At 40.5% G+C, this 13,513-nt stretch overlaps 1 protein-coding gene across 1 annotated transcript in view; it reads left to right on the top strand.

Moving 5' to 3' along the window:
• Positions 1-381, top strand: part of LOC102498331 (mas-related G-protein coupled receptor member X2) — an 11,313-nt gene extending 10,932 nt beyond the window's left edge. Inside the window, exon 4 of the mRNA XM_027766844.1 lies at positions 222-381. Within this exon, the coding sequence (XP_027622645.1) occupies positions 222-381 (160 nt within the window). The remainder of the gene's footprint in view (positions 1-221) is intronic.
• The last annotated feature ends 13,132 nt before the right edge of the window (positions 382-13,513 follow it).

Below are 13,513 nucleotides of genomic sequence, written 5' to 3'. Positions count from 1 at the left end.
AGCAGGAAACCCTGGAGGTGACCAGAAGCAGTCTGGTATAGAGACCAAGAGCCTCAGCACTGGTCAGATACATGTGACTTTGGAAGTCAACTTTGGCCTCATCAGTTTAGAAAATTTTCTTAGCTTCTTTGAGCTTGGGGTTCATGAGCTCAATCTGGTTAAGACAAAAAATAGTTCTTTTTAGGATTACCTGAGACAGTGCCTGTTAAATCTGATTGCAGGCTATGTGGAACAGCCTTACTCGGGGACTTCAACCCATCTCCATGTAAGCTTCTCCAACTCTTTTTCACAGCTTTGTCCAGGACTATTTCAGCTTTTGAAGAGTCCACCTTCAGCAGAAGGTTGAAATCAGCACAGGAAACATCTAAATTTCTTCGATGAATTTACTTGATAGGAACTTAAAAAATGGACTAAAAACCTTTGCATAAGTTTTTTGTGTGTGTCTCTTTCATTCAATTTCAGTGTCTCTATAAAATGAAAATAATTAAATTACAATCTTGCTCCAAAGAGAAATCTTCTTTCATTTTGTCAGGCCTTAGAATATTTCTCTAGCTCAATAAATGTTTATTGAATAAATGACTTAATGAATGGACATAAACTGCTGAATTTTTAAAAACTGATACCTATGCTAAATCTTCATTTACCATATTTGATTAACTATCTTGAAAATTACTTGTTTCTCTGGTTTTTTTTTGTAATTATTTATTTTTATTTATTCATTCAGTTATTTAAATTTGACCAGAGAAGACAGAGAGAGAGTGGAAAGTGATAAATCAAGACACAAGATTTGAGACTCAAACTGTGGTCAGCCTTGAGGGACTGTCCAGCGCCTTAACCATCATGCCACCTGTCGTCCCCCAGTTTCACCATTTTTAACATTGCAAACATGAAACTGAGTTCCATGACTGGATCAATCAGTATTAAAGATATTTAAGGTCTGAGGTCAACTGTCTTCCAGTGGTTTTCCTCTCACATGCCCTCTTTGAGAATTTCTCATGCATGTCTTTCCATTTCTTCACCTGTCCTTCCCAATTCTTTCTCATGGCTGGAATCAGGCAAACGCTGGTAAATATCTCCTCAGGTGTCTTGTCTGTCATTTGCTGGTGCCTCCTATATAGGCACTCACAGGGCTATCTAGCATCTTACTGAGCCTCTCTGTTACCAGTATTAGCAATTGTGGGATGCTCCCTACATCCTGACCCTGGCATGGCACAACATGATATATAGTAACGACTTTTTATGTGTGTAAAGTTAAACTCAGGCATTCTTTTCTGTTGAATCTGAGTCTTTTGGAGACAAAGACTCGTGCTTTTAACATATAACTAAACTAAGAATTTCTGTAACCTGTAAGCCCCAACTTCCAGGTGTCCAACCTATCTGGGTCAGATCAATGTAACAGTTCTATATGTTGATTTATAATTTTGTTTGTGTGTTCTGTTCTCAGAACTGAATAAAAGAATCACTGCATCTAAACACCCCAAAGTCCTTTCTCAAGACTACCAAAGATTGTTTCTGGGCCTTGGTCACTCACATTCATGCTTAGAATGAATAATTTCAATGATTTCTACAGAGATTGTTTATTTCCATTGACATGATATATCCTGTAGACAGTGAGTGGTGGATTTAAGGGTATGATTAGACAATAGACTATTTCCATGACAGTCTGAGGCAGTTCAGAGAGCTCAGGCTTTAGGGTCAGTGAGAAGTGGGTTTAAATCCAGGTCTCAGAAATCTCTAACCTCTGTTAATTTATTCAATCTCCACAAACCTCTGCAACCCACCTCTGGAACACAGAGATAGCAATGACCACAGAGCAGGATGAAACAGTGAGCACACGGTCAACAGTCAAGTCTAGCTTGTGTTCCCCAGGCACCAGTGGAGCTTTCCTAGCATGAATCCAACCATACTAGCCTGAAGGACAGAACTCACACCAATGAATAGAAGTGGACAGGTGATTCCTCCACTTGGTGAATTGGACACCCTGATCCTAGGCTCGCTGACCATCATCACTGCCTTGGTGAGCTGATAGGAAACAGGGTTGTGCTCTGGCTCCTGGGCTTCTGCATATGCAGGAACTCTTCTCCTCTATATCATTAGTGCTGGCTTCCTCTTGCCTTGCAGCTATATCACACATTCCCTGCTGGAACTCATCAGACCTTCCATTCCATCTCTGTCTCTTGGCCACTGTGGTCATCTCTCCCTATATCTGTGCCATTAGCGCAGGGTGCTGTCTTTCCGCTACCAACCCAGAGACACCTGTCAACTATCAAATACTCCATGTTCCGGTACTGTTCCTATTGCTGAACATTCTAAACGGGTAGTCCTGTGGTTTACTGTTTCAGAATGGTGACTATCATTTGTGTCAGGCATTTTATTTCATGACAGCCACGTGGCCTATTCTTTAATTTGTCATTCTCTCTGGACCCAGCCTGGCCCTCCAGTCAATATTCTTGTGTGACTCTCAGCAAATGTGACTAATCAGGCTGCATGTGATCTTCCTGCTTATAGTGCTGGTCTTTAGTCTCCGCAGCCTGCCCTTTAGCATGCTGTGGTTTCTGTTGCGCTGAATTTGGAGTGATTTTCATGTGTTCCCTTGTCACCTTTATTTGGTTCCAGCTGCACTGTCCCCTGTTAGCAACAGCGCCACCTCCATCATTTTTTTTTTTACTACATCAGACAGCATTGATATGAGAAGAGCTCCTAGGTCGTACTCAAGAGGGCACTGAATGAATAAATAAAATACAAAAATAATTCTTTTTTAAAAAATGAAATCTTAACTTGTGTCCTAGAAGTTCATTAAGTTCCGGTCTCTAACATTTTTAGTTCAGTCATCATCATCATCACCATCAGAGTCCATTACTTTTCTTCTGTTGAATTTAACTGTTGTTTTCTTCTCTGTTTGTTGGCTCACTTTTTCAAGGATTTCTATTAAACCTTGTTCTGATATGTTCCTAGTTAGTTGCCATATCTTGCCATCTGTAGAAGGTAATTCTCTACTGTTTTCATTTTTCCAGGCTTTACAAGTGCTAAGTTACTTAACCTGGCCTGACTGACTGGTCCAGAACTTGGACTAAGATTCTGTTTCTCATTTCTGCTTCCCTGTGCTTTGCTTCCTGTTGTGCTGCATAGCCAGGGTCCCCGTGCTTTGCCATGGAAGCCAGCTCCAGGCTGTGCTCCTCCATACTGAGACTGTTCAGCTCTCATCAGCCACCAAGGAGGGCTGCTCTGCATCTCCACAGCTACCTCTGGTGAGAAGGCGCCAGAAGGTATAAATTTCTTTGATTAGTGCATTTGAGAGGGACTTAAAGAAAGTTACTTTTTGACAAGTTTCTTTTGTCTCTTTCATACAGTTTTAGTCTCAACAAAATTAAAAGAATTAGTTTTTTTATGGGTTTTGCCATAGGGCATGTGAGCTTCCTGGAGAGACAGAGAGAGACAGTGAGAGAGAAAGTGAGAAATCAATCCCTGGAGAGATGGACATGCTTCAATCTCTTCTCCTCCATTTTCCTTCTGGGATTTCAAACATGAATGGATGTGTACCTGACATGAGTTTCAAGACATGGGATCAGGATTCAAACTGCAGTTGACCATGTGGGAGTCCAGCGCCTTAACTGCTACACACACCCTGGCCCCAAAAGAATCAAATGTTCATCTAACTCCAAAAGGGCATTCTTTCAATAGTGGTGGTCTAAGTTAGAGTCCAGTGCCTTAACCACCATGCCACCTGCTGGCCCCAAAAGAATCAAATTTTAATCTAACTCCAAAAGGGCAGTCTTTTCACTCTTGGCAAACCATAGAATGCCTCTCTAGCTAAATAAATATTTATTGCCTAGAACCAACCACTGTGCTGCAGTGCTAACACAAGTGCCCTGCTTGACTGAAAGCCATATAACTGACTGTGATGTGTTAGCTTAAAAACATGCTGCATTTGGTTACTGATGTCCTAGATACTGAAGGGGAATCAAAGCACGATAGTATCCTATTAGAATAATTTCTCTTTCTCACACATGTGCTCTAATTATTGAAAAAAAAAGTATTGAATAAATGACTTATTCAATGAATATGAGCTGGTGACTTTTTTTAAAGAGGTTTTTGCCTTAGGGCATGTGTGCTCACTGGACAGAGAGAGGACTGAGACAGTGAGAGGAAAAGTGATAAATCCTTCCCCACAGGGGCAGGGTACCATGTCAGAATCTCTTCTTCTCCCATGACCTTGGGCATGCACACACATCAGCCTGGTGTGATTTTCCAGCCACCATATCTGAGATTTGAACCGCAGTCGACCAAATGAAAGTCCAGAGATGTAACCACTACACCAGCTAGTGGCTCTCAAACTGATGAATATTTAGGTCAAGCCTGTGCTAAATTTTCATTTAACACACTTGATTGACCATCCTTAAGTTTATTGTTTTCATCATTTTCAACTCTACAAGCATAAAGTCGAACTTTATAACCATATCAATCAACGTTGAAGCATGTTTAAGGTTTGAGATGATCTGTTTTCCTGTAGTTTTCTTTTACATGCCCTCTATTGGAATTATCCTTGAATCTTTTCCCATTCCTTCACTTTGCATTCACCCTGATTCTCTCTCTCTGTGGTCCCTCTAATACCACGTGGAAAGTTGTTAATGGGGCTCAATAGACCCTATAGTCTTTGAGAACAGAATGTGTTGCATATTTATGTTTCATTCCAAGGAGCTCAATGACAAGCCCCTGCATCACTCACTAGGTTATCTGAGACATTTGTTGAATTCTAGATTAAGTCCCCCACACCTCCACAGCTCTTGAATTCTACAAACCTGAAAAATTATCACCACATGCATGCAGCTGGCATGTTCTGCTTAAATATTCTAAAGCAGATGGTGGAATGGCAGTCTTAAAGTCAAGTCGAGGTCTACCTGGGATCAAGGAATGATTTACTGGGATGCAGGGAGCAGATTTCTGAAAGTTTCAGGGCAATGAGTCTGCCCTGTACCAGTTCCCTGAAACCATTTTGCCCTCCTAAGCCTCTGGGCTTATGATGAAAGGTGAAGCCTTGAAGATTTCAGAAATTCCCTTAGGCTTTTTCCTCCTCCCCCAATTTTTTTTTTTTTTTTTTTTTGCAGAGATTTTTGCTCTAGGGCACGTGTGCTCGCCAGAAAGACAGAGAGAGACAGAGAGACAGAAAGCAAGAAGTCACTGCCCAGGGGGAATAACCATGCCACAATCCCTTCTCCTCCATTCTCCTCTCGGGATCTTGGGCAAGCACGCACATGCACCTGGCGTAAGTTTAAGCCGTCCGGTCCAGGACTCAAACTGTGGTGGACTACATGGGAGTCCAACAACATAGCCATTACGCTTACTGCTGGTCCCCTCCTCCACCATGTTGACAATTATCACCTGGATCCCTTCTAGCCCTGATAATCTCTTAGTAACTGATTTGTGGGGCTACATATTTAATTTTATATACTGGAAATCCTTGTTCATTCTTTAGTACATGGCCAGGCTGCACATTTTCCAAAATGTTCTTCTCTGCTTCCCTTTTTATAATAAGTTCTATCTTTAAGTCATCTTTTTATCCTTTCATTTTACTATGTGCTGCTAATGGCACTCATGGAACTCCTTCTGTATTTTGCTTTAAATTTTTACCTGCCAGATATTCATCGTTATCAATTTTGGCATTCCACAAAACCTTACAATATGGACATGATGCAATCAAATGTTTTGTAATGACATAACAAAGATGATCTTTTCTCCAATTTCTAATAAATGTTCCTCATTTTCCTCTGAAACCTTCTCAGGATCGCATTTGCTGTCTATATTTCTATCAGAATTCTAGTCAACACCATTTAACTAGTCTCTAAAAAGTTTCAGTTCACTCTTAAACCATTCTTCTTCCAACAGATTCTAGTCTCTTTTTAGATTGTTCCTCTAAAACTGAAGATATTCTTTTACTTTAATCTCAGTCTTTTCAAAGAAATGAAAGTAAAACACATAGGTCAGAAGTTCTGACCTATATTATTTTCTTTCTTTATGTAGGTCTGAATTTCTGATGTACCAATATATTATTTTTCTTCTCTGTGAATAATTTCTTTAACCTTTCTTGCAAGTCAGGTTTAGTGACATCAATTTTTATATGTCTTAACCAGTCTTTTCCCTTGCGAGATGTTAGTTGTTATAATAACATGTAATAGGAGGCAATCTTTACCATTATTAATTCTGATATATTTAAAATAATAATAGGACCAGCTGGTGCTATGATAGTTAAGGACAGTGGATCTCACATGACTTACTGCACATTTGGAATCCTGATCCTGGCACCTTGAAAAACATACTGGACATATTTGCATGTTTACCCAAAGTCCTGAAATGAGGGAGAAATAGAGGAAAGGGTATTGCACAGCATGGCCATTCCCCATGGGGTGTGCTTTCTCACTTACCCTTCCTCCCCCCATTGTATCTCTCTCTGGCAAGCACACACATCCTCTGACTAATTAAAATAAATAGAAATATACATTTACTGGGGCCAGCAGGTGGAGTGGTGGTTAAAGGCACTGGATTCTCACAAGGCTGACTGCTCTTCAAATCTTGGACCTGGGGGCTTGCTTTCTATCTTTCCCTTTCTCTCCCTCTCTCTCTCTCTGTCTCTCTCCAGTCAAATTAAAAAATAATAATGACAAACGGAATTAAATAAATAAATAGAACTAAAAAAAAGAAATACAGGTTTACTGATAATGACAAATGGAATTAAATAAATAAATAGAACTTAAAAAAAAGAAATATAGGTTTACTATTCAAACCTATTTTATAGTCATAGCTGCCTTAAAAATGTTAAGGAAAACTGAAACAAAGTGTTGCTTTTGGAAAATAAGATGCAGAAAGACTTTCACCATTGACTTGATACACTTCTGTGTCAATTTGGATTTTAAAAAATTGTACAAGCATGCATTCTTGATCTGATCAAATAAAAGGGTGGGTCAGTCCATGGAGAGCTTTGAATAACAAAAAAAGTGTGCTTTATTCTTACTTATACAGCCTAGCAGCATTGGCTCACATTGGCATTCCTACTCAACCAGCAACAAAAAGTTCCAAAACAACCATCACTTTCATGAAAGTGGACTGGATGAGAGGGAGATAAGCAGAGGTTGAGAGATAGAGTCAGAACAAATGCTGTAAAATATCTCGTGAGGGGCATGTTTTAAATGATTTTATACTCTCGTTGGCTAGCAGATACCAGTACAGGAAATCACAAGGCTGTGTAGCATCTTGATAAATCTCACTCAGGCCATCGACTTCCCCTCAACTCCTACAGGCACTTCTCCAAGGCAGAGAAGTGTTCCCTAGTGACTGTCAGTTTCAGGAGGCTCTCCCATTCAGTACAGGTCAGTTGCCATCTCCATCAGGAAGAATGGAAGAAAGGTAAGTGTTTATCAGTAACTTACTTTGTCCTTTCAGTCCACATCTACATAACTCTGCCTTGGAGTGGAGTGTTCAGGGATCCACAGGGGCTCCATCAGGAAAGACAGGAGACATGTAGCTCTCTCTTGGTATTTGTGGGTTCTGTCAGACTTGGCTGTGGGAGATATGAATGTTATAAATGAAGACCCTTCCTTCTTCTTGGATCATCATCTTTATTCTAGCAATTCATATGCTAGCATGGTTAGTAATCTGCTGGTTTCCTTAATTTAGGAAGCAAGATAAGGTCCATGCATGCTTTTCAAAACTAAAGTGCTATTAATTATCCAGTCACTTGTTTTATTTGCTTTACAAACTTTCTTTTACTTTGTGTTTCCTTTGTGTTTCTTTCAGGGTTCCAGAAAAAAAAAATAGTCTAAAATGGGATGATTGAGAAGAGTTTAATTAAGGGACAATCGACCAATGTGGGCATGTTTATGAACAGTTACATGGGACAGCAACTCATTGCCACCACCCTCAACACTCACGCTAAGGGGAAGAATATTTGGGATCTTTAACATCGGTAGGTTTGAAAAGACAAGGGATAAATTAAATACCAAAACTCAGAGCAGGCTCTATCTAGCTGTAGTTGTAGCTGAGACTTTAGGAAAAGGCCACCAGGTAGGAACTATGTCTTCAGGTAAAGCAACATTGCTACTGACAACTCACAGCCTACCAGACTACCAGAGAGAGAGCCAGGAATTAGAACCCCCATACAGCTCTCCTCCTACTTTTCAATCTCGTCATTGTGTTCTGTTGAATTAAACCAGGAGCCAGAAAAATAAAAGGGGTCACATAGTTGAGGCATAAAGATGTCCCTCTATGGACTTGCAGAAGCATAGAAAGGGGTGGAAATAAGATTTTGACACTATAGGGGTCAGCAGGTGGCATGGCAGTTAAGGGAGCTGGTCACATCATCTTTCTAGCCTAGGGAAGAAGAGGAGAGAAAGGAGTCCCTACAGTTTCTATTACTTGCATGACCCATGAGTTGATTACATCATTTTTCCTCACCTCCCACTGGCCAGCACTAGTCACATGGTACCATCAGCATCAAGGGAAATTGGGAAAAATTGTGTGTGTGTGTGTGTGTGTGTTTCTGGTTTAAAACTTCCAAAATTTTGCCTGAGAAAGGAGAACAATTGCTATTCAGAACAATTAAGTTTCTCATCCCTGATTCTTGCTCAGAATCTGTGCTCACATGGAGATCCTTCTCATAAGGAATGATGAGACAGAACACTGGGAAAGCCTTAAAGAGGGCCAGGACTGATATTGGACCTGCTCTTCACTAAGTAATTTTAGATATCATCTGTATTCATTAAATTTTCATGTCAAAACTAAGGCTATTACAACAAATAGTCTATAAAGAACAAGTGCAGGGGCTGGAGATAAAAACAGTGACACAAACCAGGCAGTTTTAGGCATTACAGAGCTTTGAGTTTAATAAGGGAGACAAAGGGTAAAAAGACAAATACCTAAAAACAGAGTTGCCCACTCAATATGCCCTGAATGTCTGCACTCCATGGCAGAAATGGAAAGATCCAAAGATATGATACTAGAGAGGATGAGGGTAGATACCAAGACTGTATGAGAGGTGACTGTACGGTAGAGAGTAGGTGGGAGGGGCAAAGGGAAGAAATATTTGACAGAAAAAAATAAAAATAAAAAAGAATGTAAAGTACTCTGTGCTGGTAAAAAAAAAAAAAACATCTGTCATTTTTGTTTTAAAAAAGGCTTTCTCACTTACCCTTCCTCCCCCCATTGTATCTCTCTCTGGCAAGCACACACATCCTCTGACTAATTAAAATAAATAGAAATATACATTTACTGGGGCCAGCAGGTGGAGTGGTGGTTAAAGGCACTGGATTCTCACAAGGCTGACTGCTCTTCAAATCTTGGACCTGGGGGCTTGCTTTCTATCTTTCCCTTTCTCTCCCTCTCTCTCTCTCTGTCTCTCTCCAGTCAAATTAAAAAATAATAATGACAAATGGAATTAAATAAATAAATAGAACTTAAAAAAAAGAAATATAGGTTTACTATTCAAACCTATTTTATAGTCATAGCTGCCTTAAAAATGTTAAGGAAAACTGAAACAAAGTGTTGCTTTTGGAAAATAAGATGCAGAAAGACTTTCACCATTGACTTGATACACTTCTGTGTCAATTTGGATTTTAAAAAATTGTACAAGCATGCATTCTTGATCTGATCAAATAAAAGGGTGGGTCAGTCCATGGAGAGCTTTGAATAACAAAAAAAGTGTGCTTTATTCTTACTTATACAGCCTAGCAGCATTGGCTCACATTGGCATTCCTACTCAACCAGCAACAAAAAGTTCCAAAACAACCATCACTTTCATGAAAGTGGACTGGATGAGAGGGAGATAAGCAGAGGTTGAGAGATAGAGTCAGAACAAATGCTGTAAAATATCTCGTGAGGGGCATGTTTTAAATGATTTTATACTCTCGTTGGCTAGCAGATACCAGTACAGGAAATCACAAGGCTGTGTAGCATCTTGATAAATCTCACTCAGGCCATCGACTTCCCCTCAACTCCTACAGGCACTTCTCCAAGGCAGAGAAGTGTTCCCTAGTGACTGTCAGTTTCAGGAGGCTCTCCCATTCAGTACAGGTCAGTTGCCATCTCCATCAGGAAGAATGGAAGAAAGGTAAGTGTTTATCAGTAACTTACTTTGTCCTTTCAGTCCACATCTACATAACTCTGCCTTGGAGTGGAGTGTTCAGGGATCCACAGGGGCTCCATCAGGAAAGACAGGAGACATGTAGCTCTCTCTTGGTATTTGTGGGTTCTGTCAGACTTGGCTGTGGGAGATATGAATGTTATAAATGAAGACCCTTCCTTCTTCTTGGATCATCATCTTTATTCTAGCAATTCATATGCTAGCATGGTTAGTAATCTGCTGGTTTCCTTAATTTAGGAAGCAAGATAAGGTCCATGCATGCTTTTCAAAACTAAAGTGCTATTAATTATCCAGTCACTTGTTTTATTTGCTTTACAAACTTTCTTTTACTTTGTGTTTCCTTTGTGTTTCTTTCAGGGTTCCAGAAAAAAAAAATAGTCTAAAATGGGATGATTGAGAAGAGTTTAATTAAGGGACAATCGACCAATGTGGGCATGTTTATGAACAGTTACATGGGACAGCAACTCATTGCCACCACCCTCAACACTCACGCTAAGGGGAAGAATATTTGGGATCTTTAACATCGGTAGGTTTGAAAAGACAAGGGATAAATTAAGTACCAAAACTCAGAGCAGGCTCTATCTAGCTGTAGTTGTAGCTGAGACTTTAGGAAAAGGCCACCAGGTAGGAACTATGTCTTCAGGTAAAGCAACATTGCTACTGACAACTCACAGCCTACCAGACTACCAGAGAGAGAGCCAGGAATTAGAACCCCCATACAGCTCTCCTCCTACTTTTCAATCTCGTCATTGTGTTCTGTTGAATTAAACCAGGAGCCAGAAAAATAAAAGGGGTCACATAGTTGAGGCATAAAGATGTCCCTCTATGGACTTGCAGAAGCATAGAAAGGGGTGGAAATAAGATTTTGACACTATAGGGGTCAGCAGGTGGCATGGCAGTTAAGGGAGCTGGTCACATCATCTTTCTAGCCTAGGGAAGAAGAGGAGAGAAAGGAGTCCCTACAGTTTCTATTACTTGCATGACCCATGAGTTGATTACATCATTTTTCCTCACCTCCCACTGGCCAGCACTAGTCACATGGTACCATCAGCATCAAGGGAAATTGGGAAAAATTGTGTGTGTGTGTGTGTGTGTGTTTCTGGTTTAAAACTTCCACAGTTTTGCCTGAGAAAGGAGAACAATTGCTATTCAGAACAATTAAGTTTCTCATCCCTGATTCTTGCTCAGAATCTGTGCTCACATGGAGATCCTTCTCATAAGGAATGATGAGACAGAACACTGGGAAAGCCTTAAAGAGGGCCAGGACTGATATTGGACCTGCTCTTCACTAAGTAATTTTAGATATCATCTGTATTCATTAAATTTTCATGTCAAAACTAAGGCTATTACAACAAATAGTCTATAAAGAACAAGTGCAGGGGCTGGAGATAAAAACAGTGACACAAACCAGGCAGTTTTAGGCATTACAGAGCTTTGAGTTTAATAAGGGAGACAAAGGGTAAAAAGACAAATACCTAAAAACAGAGTTGCCCACTCAATATGCCCTGAATGTCTGCACTCCATGGCAGAAATGGAAAGATCCAAAGATATGATACTAGAGAGGATGAGGGTAGATACCAAGACTGTATGAGAGGTGACTGTACGGTAGAGAGTAGGTGGGAGGGGCAAAGGGAAGAAATATTTGACAGAAAAAAATAAAAATAAAAAAGAATGGAAAGTACTCTGTGCTGGTAAAAAAAAAAAAAACATCTGTCATTTTTGTTTTAAAAAAGAAAAAAATAGAATGCAAACTGTGTTTAATGCCAAAAACAAAAAAGTCAAGGTGCCTTGAGAGAGTATAACCAAAGTTTTGGTCTTCCACTGCATCCTCATTAGGCTCACCGGGGCTACAAGACTGACAGAGCGCGTGATGGTGCATTCCGTCATCATTCCCAGAGGTTCTTGTTGGAGCCTCCTGTCCTGGTTGGGTCCTGGACAGTCAGGACTCACAGAGTCCTATTCAGAGGCATGAGGGGCTCCTGTGCTCCAGGATTTGTTGTTTGTTGTCCTCTACCTGAACTTTTTATGTTTCATATTTCAGAAATTTCTCTGCTTGTTGTTTAACAACATTTGCTTATCCTGGTTTAATAAAACACACACATAAATTGCCATTTATGAAGCCTTGAGCATAAAAGCTTCATCCTCCATTCTCTCCATTTGTAGCCAATATAGCACCCTGGCAGTGGAGCTGAGGCTGGTGAACAGTGAGGACTCTGATAGAGGCCTATGGGTTCAAATCTAGTCTCTGCCACTTTTTGGACTGAGACTGGAGCCAGTCACTCAACCTCTTTGTGCCTTTGTTTGCTCACATGTAAGAAAACAACAGTAATAATACTTACCTCATAGGTTATGTAAAGGATTAAAAGACATAACAACGAATCATCAGCTGCTACTGTTCACCTACTTGTGAGTTGTTCCCTACTTCCCACCTGACATCTTCAGAACATGTCTTTGTACCCAAAACTTTTCATAAGTGATTTATACTCAAGAATTCTATAAAAATGTGTGACTCATTTCACTTAAAATTTTTTCTATGACATTTAACCCAAATGATTTTCAACTACTGTTAGGTTCCCCATTCATTCATTTTTTTCATTAAAAATTTCTCGATGACTCACTGTGAGCCACACACAATGCTAGGCACTGGGGACATAGCAAAGGACAAGTCAAAGCCCTTCTGTTCTCATAAAGCAGACACTGAGCCATGCCCTGCCTGGGCGGTTTATTATCCTCAGTGAGATCCTAACACGAGGTCACACATCCCTAGCCATGATCTCCTTTCTCCCTGGTAGTCTGATTCTTCTCAGTCACTGAGTGTGGCCATCGGTCATGCTTTGGGCTTCCAACTTCTTGCCCCTGAGAGGAAACCTCTGTCCCAGGACAGAAGGATTCCTAGCCCCAGTGTCTTGTTGTTTTTCAGATGCCCTGCCATAATATGGCCTAGGATAGTGAAGGTGAAGTCTGGACCACAGAACATTTCCAAGTCATTAGAGACACCTGTGTTGTAGGAGTGAGAGCCCAGGCTTTATAGGCAGTTAGAATCCAGGGTCTGTGACTCCCTGCCTTTGATAATCTCCTGAAGCCTCTGTTGACCTTCCCTGTACCATTTGAACAATTATTCCTATGTGAAAGGGAGGTTCTGAATTCAGGGATCCTCTGTCAACAGCTCAATATTTATTTGTGTTCCCAGGGGCACCAGTGGAGGGCTTCTGAGTATGAACTCAACTACCCCAGCTTGGGTAACCGAAATCACAGGAATGAATGCAACTGACGAGGTCCTTGTTGGATCTTGCTTCAATGTGTCCTTTAACCTGAATTTTCTGATAATCATCATTGTCCCATTTGGACTGGTGGTAAATGCCATGGTGCTCTGGCTCCTGGGCC

Source organism: Tupaia chinensis, unplaced genomic scaffold (assembly GCF_000334495.1).
Source record: "Tupaia chinensis unplaced genomic scaffold, TupChi_1.0 Scaffold143740_1, whole genome shotgun sequence".
Lineage (NCBI taxonomy): Eukaryota > Metazoa > Chordata > Mammalia > Scandentia > Tupaiidae > Tupaia > Tupaia belangeri.
The sequence above is the reverse complement of the archived record's forward strand: the minus strand, read 5'-3'. Positions and strand labels throughout refer to the sequence as shown.